The sequence below is a fragment of the Anticarsia gemmatalis genome, chromosome 2 (genome assembly GCF_050436995.1).
Source record: "Anticarsia gemmatalis isolate Benzon Research Colony breed Stoneville strain chromosome 2, ilAntGemm2 primary, whole genome shotgun sequence".
Taxonomy (NCBI): Eukaryota; Metazoa; Arthropoda; class Insecta; order Lepidoptera; family Erebidae; genus Anticarsia; species Anticarsia gemmatalis.
The window spans coordinates 61,173-74,410 of NC_134746.1; the positions used below are offsets into that span (position 1 = coordinate 61,173).

General features: G+C 44.5%; 1 protein-coding gene across 5 annotated transcripts in view; it reads left to right on the plus strand.

Moving 5' to 3' along the window:
* LOC142978805 (uncharacterized) overlaps window positions 1-13,238 on the plus strand; it is a 35,139-nt gene that overhangs the window by 2,196 nt on the left and 19,705 nt on the right. Inside the window, exon 1 of one of the 5 annotated variants that reach the window (XM_076123385.1) lies at window positions 12,211-12,780. The exons of 1 other annotated variant lie outside the window; for it this stretch is intronic. In XM_076123385.1, coding sequence (XP_075979500.1) covers window positions 12,687-12,780 — 94 coding nt within the window. In that variant the 5' untranslated portion in view covers window positions 12,211-12,686. Of the gene's footprint in view, window positions 1-12,210; window positions 12,781-12,858; window positions 13,183-13,238 lie in introns of those variants that run through there. 3 more of the 5 variants (XM_076123393.1, XM_076123409.1, XM_076123417.1) reach the window with 3 other exon arrangements.

Consider the following 13,238-nt stretch of genomic DNA (forward strand, 5'->3'; position numbering starts at 1 on the left):
AAGCGCGCGGTGCGCAGTAAGTACCGTTAGTGTAGCGCGAGTATGCGGCGCGGGCGCGGGGAGCGGGGCGCGGGGGGCGCGTGGGGGTGCTTCCGGCGCGGACTGATAGCGCGGCGCTGTGCTCGAGCGCGCCGCGGCGACATCGACACATCACCATCACCACCGCACCGACGCACCGATGCACCGATGCACCGGGCTCACACAGGAACACACCGGAACACAGGCATACGCCACCCGGCAACTCAGTCGCGCGCACCACGGCCACACACCACACCAGTCCAGAACAGACTGTCTTTGCAGCATTTGGTCCCTAGTAGGAACCTCATGGAGCTGTAGTGCACCCCTGTGCCTCCCCTGTATGTTAGTTCGAGTAAACACCAGGGAGAGTAACTGAGGGCATTATGACTCACTCCTGACTCAGTGGACTTCGTTACATAATGACAATTAATGGCCTCCTAGCTGATATTCGGTTCAGGTAGTCAGTTTAATTGAAAATAGCGCACTGAGCAGCACATCGCTTAATATCCAATTGAGTGTGTAAGCAATACACAGGTAGGTACGCTCTCTATCCCACCGTTCTCATAGACTGATGAAAGCGCGGGAGTCGTAGACCTCAAGTTCCCGACTCTGGACGAAGAATAATTTATTGTCAGAAAATCTCGGCAACAAATTTTTGGTCCAATTTCAGACCTCACTACAGAGTGTAGAGTGCGACCGCTGGGTTCACTCCAGGAGGTGCTGACTCCTGCTTGTAGAACGTACATCGGACAGGACATTGTGTTACAAGCCACTAGATCTCTGAACGTCAGCATGTTCATAGAACCCTGCCACGCTGCACGAGGAACGTAGAGAGACCCCACGCACTTCGGTGAACAATAACGTTAAGAGACGGTGTGGCCGACGGACTTGTATTTAGTACAGAATGTTAGACTAAGAATTAAAGTTATTAAGTAGGTACTTAAATTCTGTTGTCATTATGTTAAAGTTAAATACTTACATACCTACCTACTGCAACAAAAAACTACAAGCAGAACTTGTGCACGGCAAAGGCAGTAGTGAAAATATAATTACATACCTACTTATAGGTAAATATTTTCTGTTTTAAATAGTCACGGATATAGATGAGGCCAGTTGAAACAAATAACATCGTTAAAATAGCAGCAGTTAGGCGGTAGGTACCTACGTCTCGACAAGATGACGTCAATCGTGAAAACATCAAGAAAAAATAAGTATAAAGTGATCAGTTGGAAGCGATCACAGCGATGTTATCAGTGAGTTGTGTCTGTCAATGTAAATATGGGCAGCGATGTGCGGCGGCGCGGGGCGGGGAGGGGCGGGGAGGGGCGCCGCTGAGCGATAAGCAGCGCCCTCGCCGACCCCGGAGCTCCCGCCGCCGCCGCGCCGAGCCGCGCCGCGCCGCGCCGAGCTGTGTGGTGCCGCGCGCGGGACGTGCCGCTGGCGGCTCGTAGTGTCTCGTAGTACGTGACGCTGCGCGATTATCGCTGGCGGCCCACATTGCGACACGCCGCCGCCGCACGCGTGTCCTTAACTGTGTACTTGCACGTATATGTGCTTGGCAAATATTCCAAACTGACATTCTGTAGAGCCCGTATACATACGACACGAACACGCAGGGAACTACTACATGTATATCGAACAGTACCGGTGCGCGGCGGCGTGCGGCGGAGCAAGCTCGCTCGCTCTACGCGCAGGCGTAGCACAGAGATGAACGGCACCATAAAACTCACAATACGGTATTGTGTCGGCGCCCGAGCTGCTCTACATTCAATGGTTTGGAGGTAAACAAGGTAGACACCTGAATTCGCTCCGAGTTCCTAGGCACTGTAAACCATTCTCCTCGCAGACTAATTTCTATAAAGAATCGGGTGAAATCACAACTTTCTCATGAGAAAAGATTACAAGAAAGAGTACATCCTCTATAAACAAATACTAGTAGAGGTAGTGAGATTCAGTAGAGTGTTGAACTATTATGTGGAGCAGGATCTACATAGTTATGTGTGTGCATCGAGTGGCAGCGAGCTGGTGGTTGCTAGGTGCCACTGCGAGACGCTAACGAGGCTGTTTACTGCACTAACGAGCACACACTTATTAGCGTCACTGTGATCGCCTTATCTCCGCACACCCCAAATAACAAAACTTTCCAACGCATTGCAGTCTCCCCCCCCCCTCCCCCAGACGTATTGCTACACATGTATAAACGACACATGTACACATGTACACACACAGTTTCCGCGCTCGCGCTCGCTCGCTGCACACGTTCGACACGGTACAATTGAATGCAATGAATACTTACTTACATAGTATCGACCGCCACCATTTTCTTCGTAAAGTGAACAAGTAAATGTTGTAACGGGACTGACGACTCACTACTTTATGAGTCTTCATTAATTGAATATGTTCATACCTACATACGTATTACGTATATATATGTATATATCACGCCTTTTTTCGATGGAGGTCGGCGGTACGTTCCGAGCAAACTTCCTTTGCCTCATTCACAACCATATTATTATCATCATAATGTTGTCATACACAAATAAAACAAACATTGAGTTGCACCGCTAGTAAATGTAGGTCTGTACTGCTGGTGATGGTAAGCACTCATATACAGTAGGTAGCGGCGGCTAGTTATCAGACACACTTGATAAATCTTTGTGTTCGCAGATAATCAAGATAACTTATTCATTTATTACTGATAATGTTTATAATGAAGTACCTATGTGTGGTACGTTCTCAAATGTTCCTACAATCATAGAGTTGGTGAAACTTACGCGGAGAGCTGTATTCTCGCTGTATTCACTATCAGCACGTAAGAAGCATAGTTAACAATTTTATCAATAAAATAGCTTGCATCGGCTCGATTACCGGTGACGTCACGTCTAGAGGAAAATACAGAGCGGGATCCTAAGCAATTTCTTCAGAAATTGGTTTCAGGATGCTTAGTGCGGGGCTTAGCGGGGATTTTTATTATGCTTTAGTAAACATACTAAAAATCCCCGCCTCTAAGAGGGCCGCCGCAGTGGGGGACGGGGTTAAAGTTCCCATTTTTAAGTTTTTCACTAATATCTTTAAAATGGTTCGTCATAGTGAATAAGTGTCTTTTACATAATGAAAGATAATAAAATTGTCTACAACTTTTGTTACGCACACTTTATCGAAATTCTCATCAGTTTTCGAGCATCACCCTCCCAAGTAGTTAAAATATAATAAATTCGTTCGATAACATTCATAATGCTCGTCCATTAATAATTAGGTTCCAAATGCCAAGCAATCTGTACCTAGTAAAGTAAAATCTCATTCCCGTATGTTAACATATTATTATTAGGTATATTATATTCATTTAAAGTGTGCATCGTGTTTCAACCGTTATTCACCGTTCTTCTTCTTCTTAGCGTGTCGATGGCAAACAAATTATAATATTAATTTAAAATAGTGTATAACACTTTCTGTCTTGCTATACACTGCCAGCCCAGTATTCAGCTACGTGTATAGCGTTTTCTGTACAGCTCATAAGGTCCTGGTATGAGCAAGAGTCAGGGCACTCCGGGCATGACAACATGTGGGCCATGTCCTCTGTGGCTCCACATCTACAAGAAATATTTGACCTGTCGAGGAAACCCCACCTGGCCATGTTCTCCTTGCTGCGGCCTACCCGGGTTCGTAGCCTATTGAGGGATTTCCAGGTTGACCACGGCATATTGTGTCCTAAGGCTCACAATTTGGCGTGAAAACTACCCTCCACCTCCAGACTTTGTCCCCCCGGCCGAGGAACTCCCACCAGGACACAATTCACCGTTGGAAACTTGGATTTGGCAAAATTGAACACGATCAGCGTATATTGTATACCAATTTTGTATTTTTTTCAGTAATTTAAAACGCACAGCAATAATTAAAATGTAAAGTCCATACTTAATATTATAAATGCGAAAGTAACTCTGTCTGTCTGTCTGCTAATCAATCACGCCTAAACTACTGAACCAATTTGCATGAAATTTGGTATGGAGATATTTTGATACCCGAGAAAGGACATAGGCTACTTTTACCCCGGGAAAATAACGCATTTCCCGGGAAAATTCAGGTGGCGAACGAAGTCGCGAATAATCAATATTATAATGACACTGAATTAACAAATTCCGTTGTCATGGCAACTGTTTTAATGACGGATATGCCTTAGCGCGATTTCGTTATATTAAGAGATCCTTATAAATAATTTTGAGAATATTTTTCGTGAAGAAAAAGCATATTTTATATCATCACTCTGCGACCAATAGGAGCAGAGTAACAGTAAAAAGTGTTACAAAAATGTGGAAAATTCTGACCCATTCTCTCTTACGTGACGCAAGCGAAGTTGCGCGGGTCAGCTAGTGGTTTATAAGAAAAACATTGTAACAAGATACATACGAAATCGAGAGATTGTGGACAATACCAGAATGAACTCAGCGTCGATTAAATAACAGATGTACAGCAAAGTAGAGCTTACACAAGAGCTCGCTAATGTGCTACTCCACCGCTGGGGGTGCGCGATTCATATTTGGTTCAGCGTATTGTTTTATTCTTCTCGCTAGTGAAAGACATGTGACATATTATAATATGTGTATCTAAGGACCCGAATGACATGATTTAATAAGATTACGGACGTTAAAGTCGATGCCTCCTGTGTTGACTAAGTCATCTAGGTAACAAATTTACGTATTTTATTATTTTTACATAAATGTAGGTACATAATAAACCATGATCTTAATGTTAATGTATTTTTTTTATATTATACCTAATAATAATTACCGATTATCTAATAATAACAAAAATCAAATCATTTTGTACCAAAGGGAGAGGAACAATTTGCTTTCAAATCGCTCTCCTGTAAAATAACGATCGTTAAACTTTAGGTATCAAAGTTATTTTGCCGCAGAAATTACTACATGACCACTGAACATTCAAATGCAAAAAATCATTATTATGTTGTCATAGTTAAGTTACAATTTTGTTAGTAGATAATTTGAGATAGTTTTATCGTCAACTATTGTTGGGACACAGTTATATGTGACTCCACCTCACCGCACATTCATTATGTCGATCGGCCCTGCGGTTTTTGTCCATACATTTTTGGCCTTTCTTCGGGGTTCCCATTTTTATGTTTTTAGGAACTCAAAAATCAAATAACTGATGTCAGTTCCTAAAATTTTTCATTCCATGCTTGATGAGTGATGGTCACTTCAAAGAAAAAGAAACGTTTATTAATTAGGTACACTATGTTGATATTGTTTATCAGGAGCTATTTGTACAGCATCATGGATATCATGATTTGGTATGACATTGATAAACGCGTTATCGCGAGCGGTGTCTTTATTATTATTTAGGGTTCAAATATTAAGTGAGCGGTGACTTGTGCTTGTATAGCTACTGTATGTCGTCGGATGGTGCAATGTCGCCAGTAGCGAGCGCAATAGCGCCGGAGCGAGCTCCGAGCTGGTCGCGCGCCGCCACGTCCTCCACGCGCCCGCAGTACTGGCTGCTGTGGCGAAATAATTAATCGACAGATGACAGTTGATGATGTAACTGCTGTAACACGTGCCCTGAAGCTTGGTACTTATCTATAATTATCAGATCGCAAGTTATCCCTTACTGCCTGTGGCATCAGCGCCAGTACAGCACTGAGCACACGGTACGGTACCACAGTGTGATGACGTACAGAGTGGGAGCGGGTGATCATCAGGCGAGGTCGTGGACAGTGCTCACAGTGCGGCCCGCTCGTCAATAACAAGTGTATTTTGACATGGAGCACAACAGGGCGGCGGGCGAGCGCGGGGGACGAGCGCGGCGCGCGGCGCGGGGCGGGGGCGCTCGCTCTGATAACGCTGAACCGGCGACCTCCGGCCTCTGCGCTTAAAAAGTATTAATATCACCATTTATTTAACTGTACCCCTCTCCCCCCGCCCGCGCCCGCGCCCCGCTCCGCCTCCACCGCATGCTCCGATGTCAAAGTACTAAACGAATAATACATACCTATTTACTCAGTTAATTGCAGTAATTATTCATTTCACGGCTTTGTCGGTGATTAGATTAGAAGTAAACAATAGCAAGGGTTTTACCTCCTCGATCTACCTCGAGCATAGCTCAGTGTCGTAGAGCGGCTCGCAGCGACCCGACCTGCTCGCATCAGTTATGACACCTTCTGCTGCCGAAACATCGTCTAGGTTCTAAGATAGTTCTGTTATTCTGTTCAGGTCCTACACGTTTATAAACACATGTTGTTAATATTACTTAATTACATACATACATATTATTATGAGCTGCAACGAGGACTAGTTACTAGGTATATACTTTGTAACGAGTCGCGCGGACGATTACACCTTATCTGAGGTACGTTGAGTACTCATTGCTGATCCTAATCGTCGCTAGGGATGTAATGTAGATGCCATCATGTGGCGCTGAATTATTTTCAACTGTTGTAAAAGCACTTTCATTCACAGACCCGTACAATTCTCCTCTGTGCGCGCCCAGACAGCAACAGAGCAAGTGTTTTTTGAGGTTTTTTCTTAAAAATTTCTCAGAGATAGCCCGGAGTTACGAAGTTGAGGTTGTATCGTCTGTACTGCGCCTGAACTCTTACTGGTCGCGTCAGTTCAGCCGTCCCACCGTTACATATTAAGGGAAGAGAGAGAGTACGTGTGTATTGTACACACTTGGACACTAAACAAAACCCTGCACAGTTGGTTGGTTATAATAAGACTGATCTTAGCAGAATATCGGCCAGCATTACATGAAATAGTATACATAAACAGACACAGAACGATGACTTTTTGACTCGAATCATCCATTGAACTTGAGAAAGGATCACTCATGGAAAATATATTTTATGAAAACGATGGGTTGAACATGCATATGGCTCCCGTATTGATGCGTTTTGTTATTTATCACTCCGCCACCGAAGAACTTTGTACACTTGACTTGACTCGTGTACCGACCTCACTTGAATGAGACGAGAATGAAGTATTGCTACTACAGAGATGTTTCAACACGAAATAGGTACTTGCTTCACTAACGAGAAACATCAGATTTAAAAATCATCCTTCTACATATACGCTACTTACGACGCAAGTATATTTAGATATTGGTTAAATATACTCAAGTATGTAACGAGAACGTTATTGTATGACGTTTCTTCAGATGTCGACTCACAAAGAAAAGGAAAATGTGCAAAGTGTTAAGCGCGTTCATCAGTGAGGTAACGGAAATGGAGCGTGATGAGTTCGCGGGCGGCGCGCGTGTCCTGGCTCCCGGGCGCAGCTCGCCGCCCGCGTGTTGTGCTGCGAGCCAGCTGACTCATCGTCAAGACATTTCTCAGTATTGCCCTCATATAATGCAAGCTTAAACTACAGCCAATGTCTCAATGGAACTGGGAAAGAAATTACAAGCATAACGATGGTGAGACCTAAACAGAATACTACGGAGGTCCAAGTCGACGAGTACCTACAAAAAAAAATAGAGAGTCTCTACTGCTTAATTTTATAAAGCTAAAGAGTTTGTTTATTTGTTTGACGCGCTAATCTCAGAAACTACTAGTGCGAATTGAAAAATTCGTTTACTGTTGGGTAGCCTATTCATTGAGGAAGGCTATAGGCTATATATTATAACATCACGTTAAGACCAGCAGGAGCAGAGTACCAGTAAAAATGTTACAAAAACGGGGAAAAATATGACCCATTCTCTATGCGACGCAAGCGAAGTTGCGCGGGTCAGCTAGTAGGTACCTATATATTTGTCAAAAAAAATAATAGCAGATTTTTTTCTTAGTTGAAGTCCTGGAAGTTTCAGTTGTTACACGCAATTACGAAATGTCTAATGAGTTGTAGCATTCAAACCATCACACACAGTGTTCAGGACGACGTTCTAGGAACATTGTTTGAAACCATCCCCGGGCATGTTAAGGTTGTCGCCGCCGACCACCAGCTCTCGGCCCTGGAGCCGCTATATACATACAACCATGAGTCTGTGGGTGGCTGCTAGAGGTGTGAGAGACCATCGCGGTATACCATGTACCTATATTGTATATTGTATACAGCGGCGTGTATAGTACCGCGGCAGGTGCGAGCGTCCTTCACGCTCGCCGGGTACTCAACTATAATCTACGGCTGACCTCGTTAGCGCACGTGCCGCCGCCCGCCGCCGCCCGCCGACACCGTCCAACACTTGCTCGAAACACCACTTAATACAACACCGATACTTACAAACTTTACAAATGCACACGATATGACGTGTAAGTAGACTTTAAACTCGTTCAGTGATTCAATGTCAGAGAATAAATGAATAGTGAAGAAGCGCGGAAGTTGAGGCAACGACAACAATGCGCACAGAATGTTGGACAGGGCGAAAGCTCCTTTGTGTTCATTATCTAGACACAGGTCGAGATTCCGGCAGGGTTAGTCACGCGCGCCGCCCCCCGCTCACTCGCACCCTCACTGAATACCTAGCCGGTGTCCACGTGTCTCACACATAATACGTACACTATGTATACAACGTGTAACGGAAACAACGCACATCCTCAGACACCCCAACAAGAAAATCCTTTTTCATTCACAATTAATGCATCTGTATAATAATTTGATTATTGTAGATATTGTTTATGGAACATATTGTTTTTAAAATATTCCGCAAATTCTATGGTCACAATAAACCTACGCACTCACGCACAGGCGCACACGAGTAGCGCTGGCGTACCTACCTAGGTATCTACCTAAACATGACTTAAACGTGATTTATGAAGACAATGTCTACAATTTACTAACTTTCAAGTATTTCTAAACAAAAAAAAAAATTTTTTTGGAAAGAAGTGGGATGGATTCAGCTACCGATTCTGAACTAACTAATTTCTGGATGTGCGTTAATTATGTTACAGGTTGTATATGTCTCATCGAACTGTTCATGTAACATTCAATTAATGGCTCAATACGCAAGACACACAAACAACATCTCCAATTTACAGTTTAAACGACTCTCATTAAATACTAAATTAATTAGTTTATGCATATTTTGGGTTTCTTGATAGAAAGAATTCTATCAAATATGAAGCGTTGCAGTAAGCTTGTTAGTTGTTACATGATGAAAGTGAGTTATAAAATATGTAAACTGTATATATTATATTATATACTTCTGATAACCTCCTTCATTACTTAGAGCAACCAGTTATGAAAACTAGTAGTCCCTAAGCAATAGAGCACGTTGTTAAACTATGCACCTAACAATGAACACACGCGCTGATAGAACAGTATAACCGTGCCATAATGATCTGTTCTACAGATAGACGTCTGTAGAACAGACACATAGACACATACTTGATGCTTGACCACAATGACCACCAAACACCATCAGCTAATGGTTCGCTACTAATGTGCGGCGCGTCATCAGTGCTCATTCTCAGATGCAGACTAGCTAAAATTAAATGGTATGATCATAAGTGACGAAATATCTGCCAGAAATTATGTAATCCCTACTTCCATTTTAGGGTAGTTCCCAGGGCGTCAAACACGTCTATACTGAATCTTATAGTTAATTTATTTAGCCTAAAAATAGAATGATCTTACTAATCTGGTTATTATTGTCAGCTCGTATACGGAGCGGTAGTGGCGGTCGGTAAGAGTGAGTGCGTGTTATCGGCGTCGGGCGTCAGCTGAGCGGCTCGGCCTACTCGTATTGCTTGCCTACATCTAATTACATGTAGATGCCGCAATCTTTTCAGGCACATTGATTCATGGCCACTCGCTAGTCGCAGAAGTCTACAGTCTCCAGATAACTAGAACGTAGGAAGCAGCAGATCCAGGTCGTGGCTGTAATTTACATATTGTTATAACACCACCGAACGCATATCTTTCGATTACACACCTACAGTGGCAGTGTGGTATTGTGTAGCGGTGGAGAGCTGTGTTATGACGTCACAACGTCGGTTACATACTTGAAGTAGGTAGTACAGCGATTAGCCAGCGAACAATGAGGCGGTGGATGCGCGGCGTGTAGTATCATTAGGCCACAAATAGCATTAGTGGCAGACAATGGAGCGCGGCCGACTCCCACGTCCTTCCGCGAACAACTCATTAGTGTTCCCGGACTCGCAGCTCGGCCTGCCTCCGACTGGCTCCGACTCGCTCGGACACTCGCCTCACAATACGCGCACTGCGATTATTATCTATTATTATTAGCACTAGGTATTAGAGACGGGTGTGCACTCCCACGATACTTAAAGCCTTTGACAAAATGTACGATTCAGTATTATGAGAACTGACTATTACGGGGTATCATGAGGATTAATAATAAAATACGAGGTATCTGCAGAATAAACTAAGTACCTACGACAACTAACAAACTTCTTATTTCTGAGGGGATTTATAAAAGTATATTAAAATATTACCTTTTATTATTAGATATTGATCTGTGAAAGAGACATGCTATATTCTGAGAAACCGTGTGCGTCAAATATACCTATGTGAGTGTGGGCGACGGTTTACGACTGATGGCGCTGACCACAGCATTTGCCTGAGGATTAGTTTGACTTTTATAAAGGACAATCGTTGTATGAACAACATGTTGCGGCGGCGTGTGGCGGCGTGTGACGGCGAGGCGAGTCCCGCGGGACCACGCAGTAAATCAGTTAACGATGATATCTCGTTATGAGCTGTTTGTTGATGTTGTCGGAGCGCGCCGCGGGGCGCCCGCCTCTCGCCCGGCCTCGGCCCTGTCACAACAACTTTTTCATCTAACACGCGTTAAGCGGATACCCGGAACACGAAAAAAGTGATAGCATCTCCGCGATTTACAGCCCTTTTACTGCTAATACGATAAAATTTATAGGTTCCTGGGACGAGGCGGCTTCGCTCGCGTGTGATTTACGTCGCGCAACATGTGCAGTCGTCGCGGACGTGTTTATGTTATATCGATGAACGCGCTCATACATATCCTCTCGTTGCAAGAGCGATGCTGGCAGAAAGGTCGGCGGCGGCTCGTTATCGATTGTTACAAATGGGGCGCGGTGCGGTGGCGGCGTAGCGGCCGTGCAGCGGAGGTGCAGCGGTGGCAGAGCGTGCGGCGAGCGGCGCGGCGGCGCGGCGGCCGGTAGCGTAGGTCGGGAGATGTTGTCGAGATAACGGCGGAGGCGGTGACGCCGGCGCACGTGCTGATAGCTCTTATCTTCGGCGACGCCACACCACCGCGCGATAGCGAACAGCTGATCGACGTACACAACGCGCTCCCTCATCCTACCTGCCGCCGCCACTACCACTACTGCTGTGCATAGTGTGCACGCTGTACTCTCACTGGCTTGACACTTTAGTTATACCGATGCCCATATCTTTATTTTTACATAGGTATATAATTTGTACATAAAGAGAAAAAAAGCTTTAAAAAATAGGTACAAATCATGAGTCATCGTCAGTAGGGTGCGTAGTTTTCAAGTACAAAAATAGTAATGACTCATCAGTGAGATGTGAAACTGAATCGAGAATCATATTTTGTGTGATTTTGTGTAAGGCGTACTATAGAGCTAAACACAATATTATTTGTAACAATTATAATATTATCGTCAAATATTGGCTAGCACCATAGTAAACGCGCAGAGAGTGGCAGAGGCTAACAGTGTGACGTTATCACCTTGGATATTCTTTTAGGGAGGGTGTTAGTGCAACCCGACGGGTGCAACATTTATAGGTAGGTAGGTATACTCTTATGAATCATACTTTTGATTTTAGGAATAGTAAAATTGTAAGTCTGGAATAGCGTGTATTTGTATTTGCCTAGGTATAATGATTAATACGTATCTACCTATTACTACCTAAGTAGGTAAGGTACTTAATTCCTATAAAGACTCGTTCCTATAAGAAAGTGACTCGTGTGATGTTGAAAGATGCGGAAAACCAACAACCTATTTATATATTATTAGACTTACTGTGCCTAGCGTGCATGTTAACACAGAGCGAAAATAGTAATTAATGAACAATAGGAACAAAACGTGTTACCATTAGGTATAAGTGTATAACAACAAACTGAACAAACTCAATTAGCTGATCATTAAGTAGTGAGCCGATCATTAATACAAAACGTTTGTTGTCAGCAACAACATTTTGTTGTTTATTTCGAAAACTAATTACTTAATCATTTCTTAAACTGACTAAAGTTGTCTATTGCTTCGTTGTCGTTAAAATGATTAAAGAAAGCATAATCGCGGGAAAAAAAGAAACAATAAAGAATGATAGGTGTGATTCGATCAATAGTAAACAGGTAAAGATTTAGTTATAATGTTTATATATCAGTCAGTGGCAGAGGTGCGATGGCATCGCACAGGCGACGTGGTGCAGTACAGGTATGTATGGAGGTATCTCGGAACCGTGATTGGGTCGGGATCGGGACCCCCTTACTATCGCTGGACACTCCCAAAAAGTGAGAGTGCAGGAGGGGCGGCGAGCGTCCTGTGCGTAGGCGGCCCCCTCCTGCGCCTGCGCAGCCGCGCGCCGCCGCCAGCCGCCGCCCGCCACAGCCGCCAGTCAGCGCCGAGCACGCGGCGCGAGCGCACGTCACCACCCGCGTACAACATTCTGTCTGCAGAGACTAGTGACTGTAGTGACTGTAGTGAGTGAGTGAGAGGGTGCCCTACTAAACACATTCAGCATTCAGAAGTGAGCATGTTGCACGAGACGTGGCCCAACGCGTGGCACAAGCCCGAGTCCTTCGAGCTGGACGCGCTGTTCGCGGAGGTGAACAACAACTGTGTCAAAGGTACGTACACACTGCACACACCGCACGCACTACCCGCTGGCGTAGCGCTAGTGCACACGACGCGTGTTTCTGTTCACCGAACATGTCAAATTGTCAACAAAAGCTACCCACCGCGCGTAGCTAGTACCTAGGTACTAGCTAGTGTCGCCGTGAGGAGAAGCCTGCAGCCTGCAGCGCATCGTCGCCGGTGCACGGAGCGAGTCACGGTGTAGTGTGGTGTAGTGAATGCATGCGAGTTATTATCAGTTTCTAAATTGTATTGTTTACATCGGTATCAGCGGCGTGGAGCTGTTGATAAGTAGCAAGTAGGCGGGCGCACGCTGTCGTTGTTTGTTGATACTCGTACTGTATAAGTGTACACACAACATACGCATGTATCTGCAGTCGTGCACTACTTCACAGGTAAATAATTTGTGCCGTGTCTAATAATATGTACCTACTTACTTATAAACATCAGT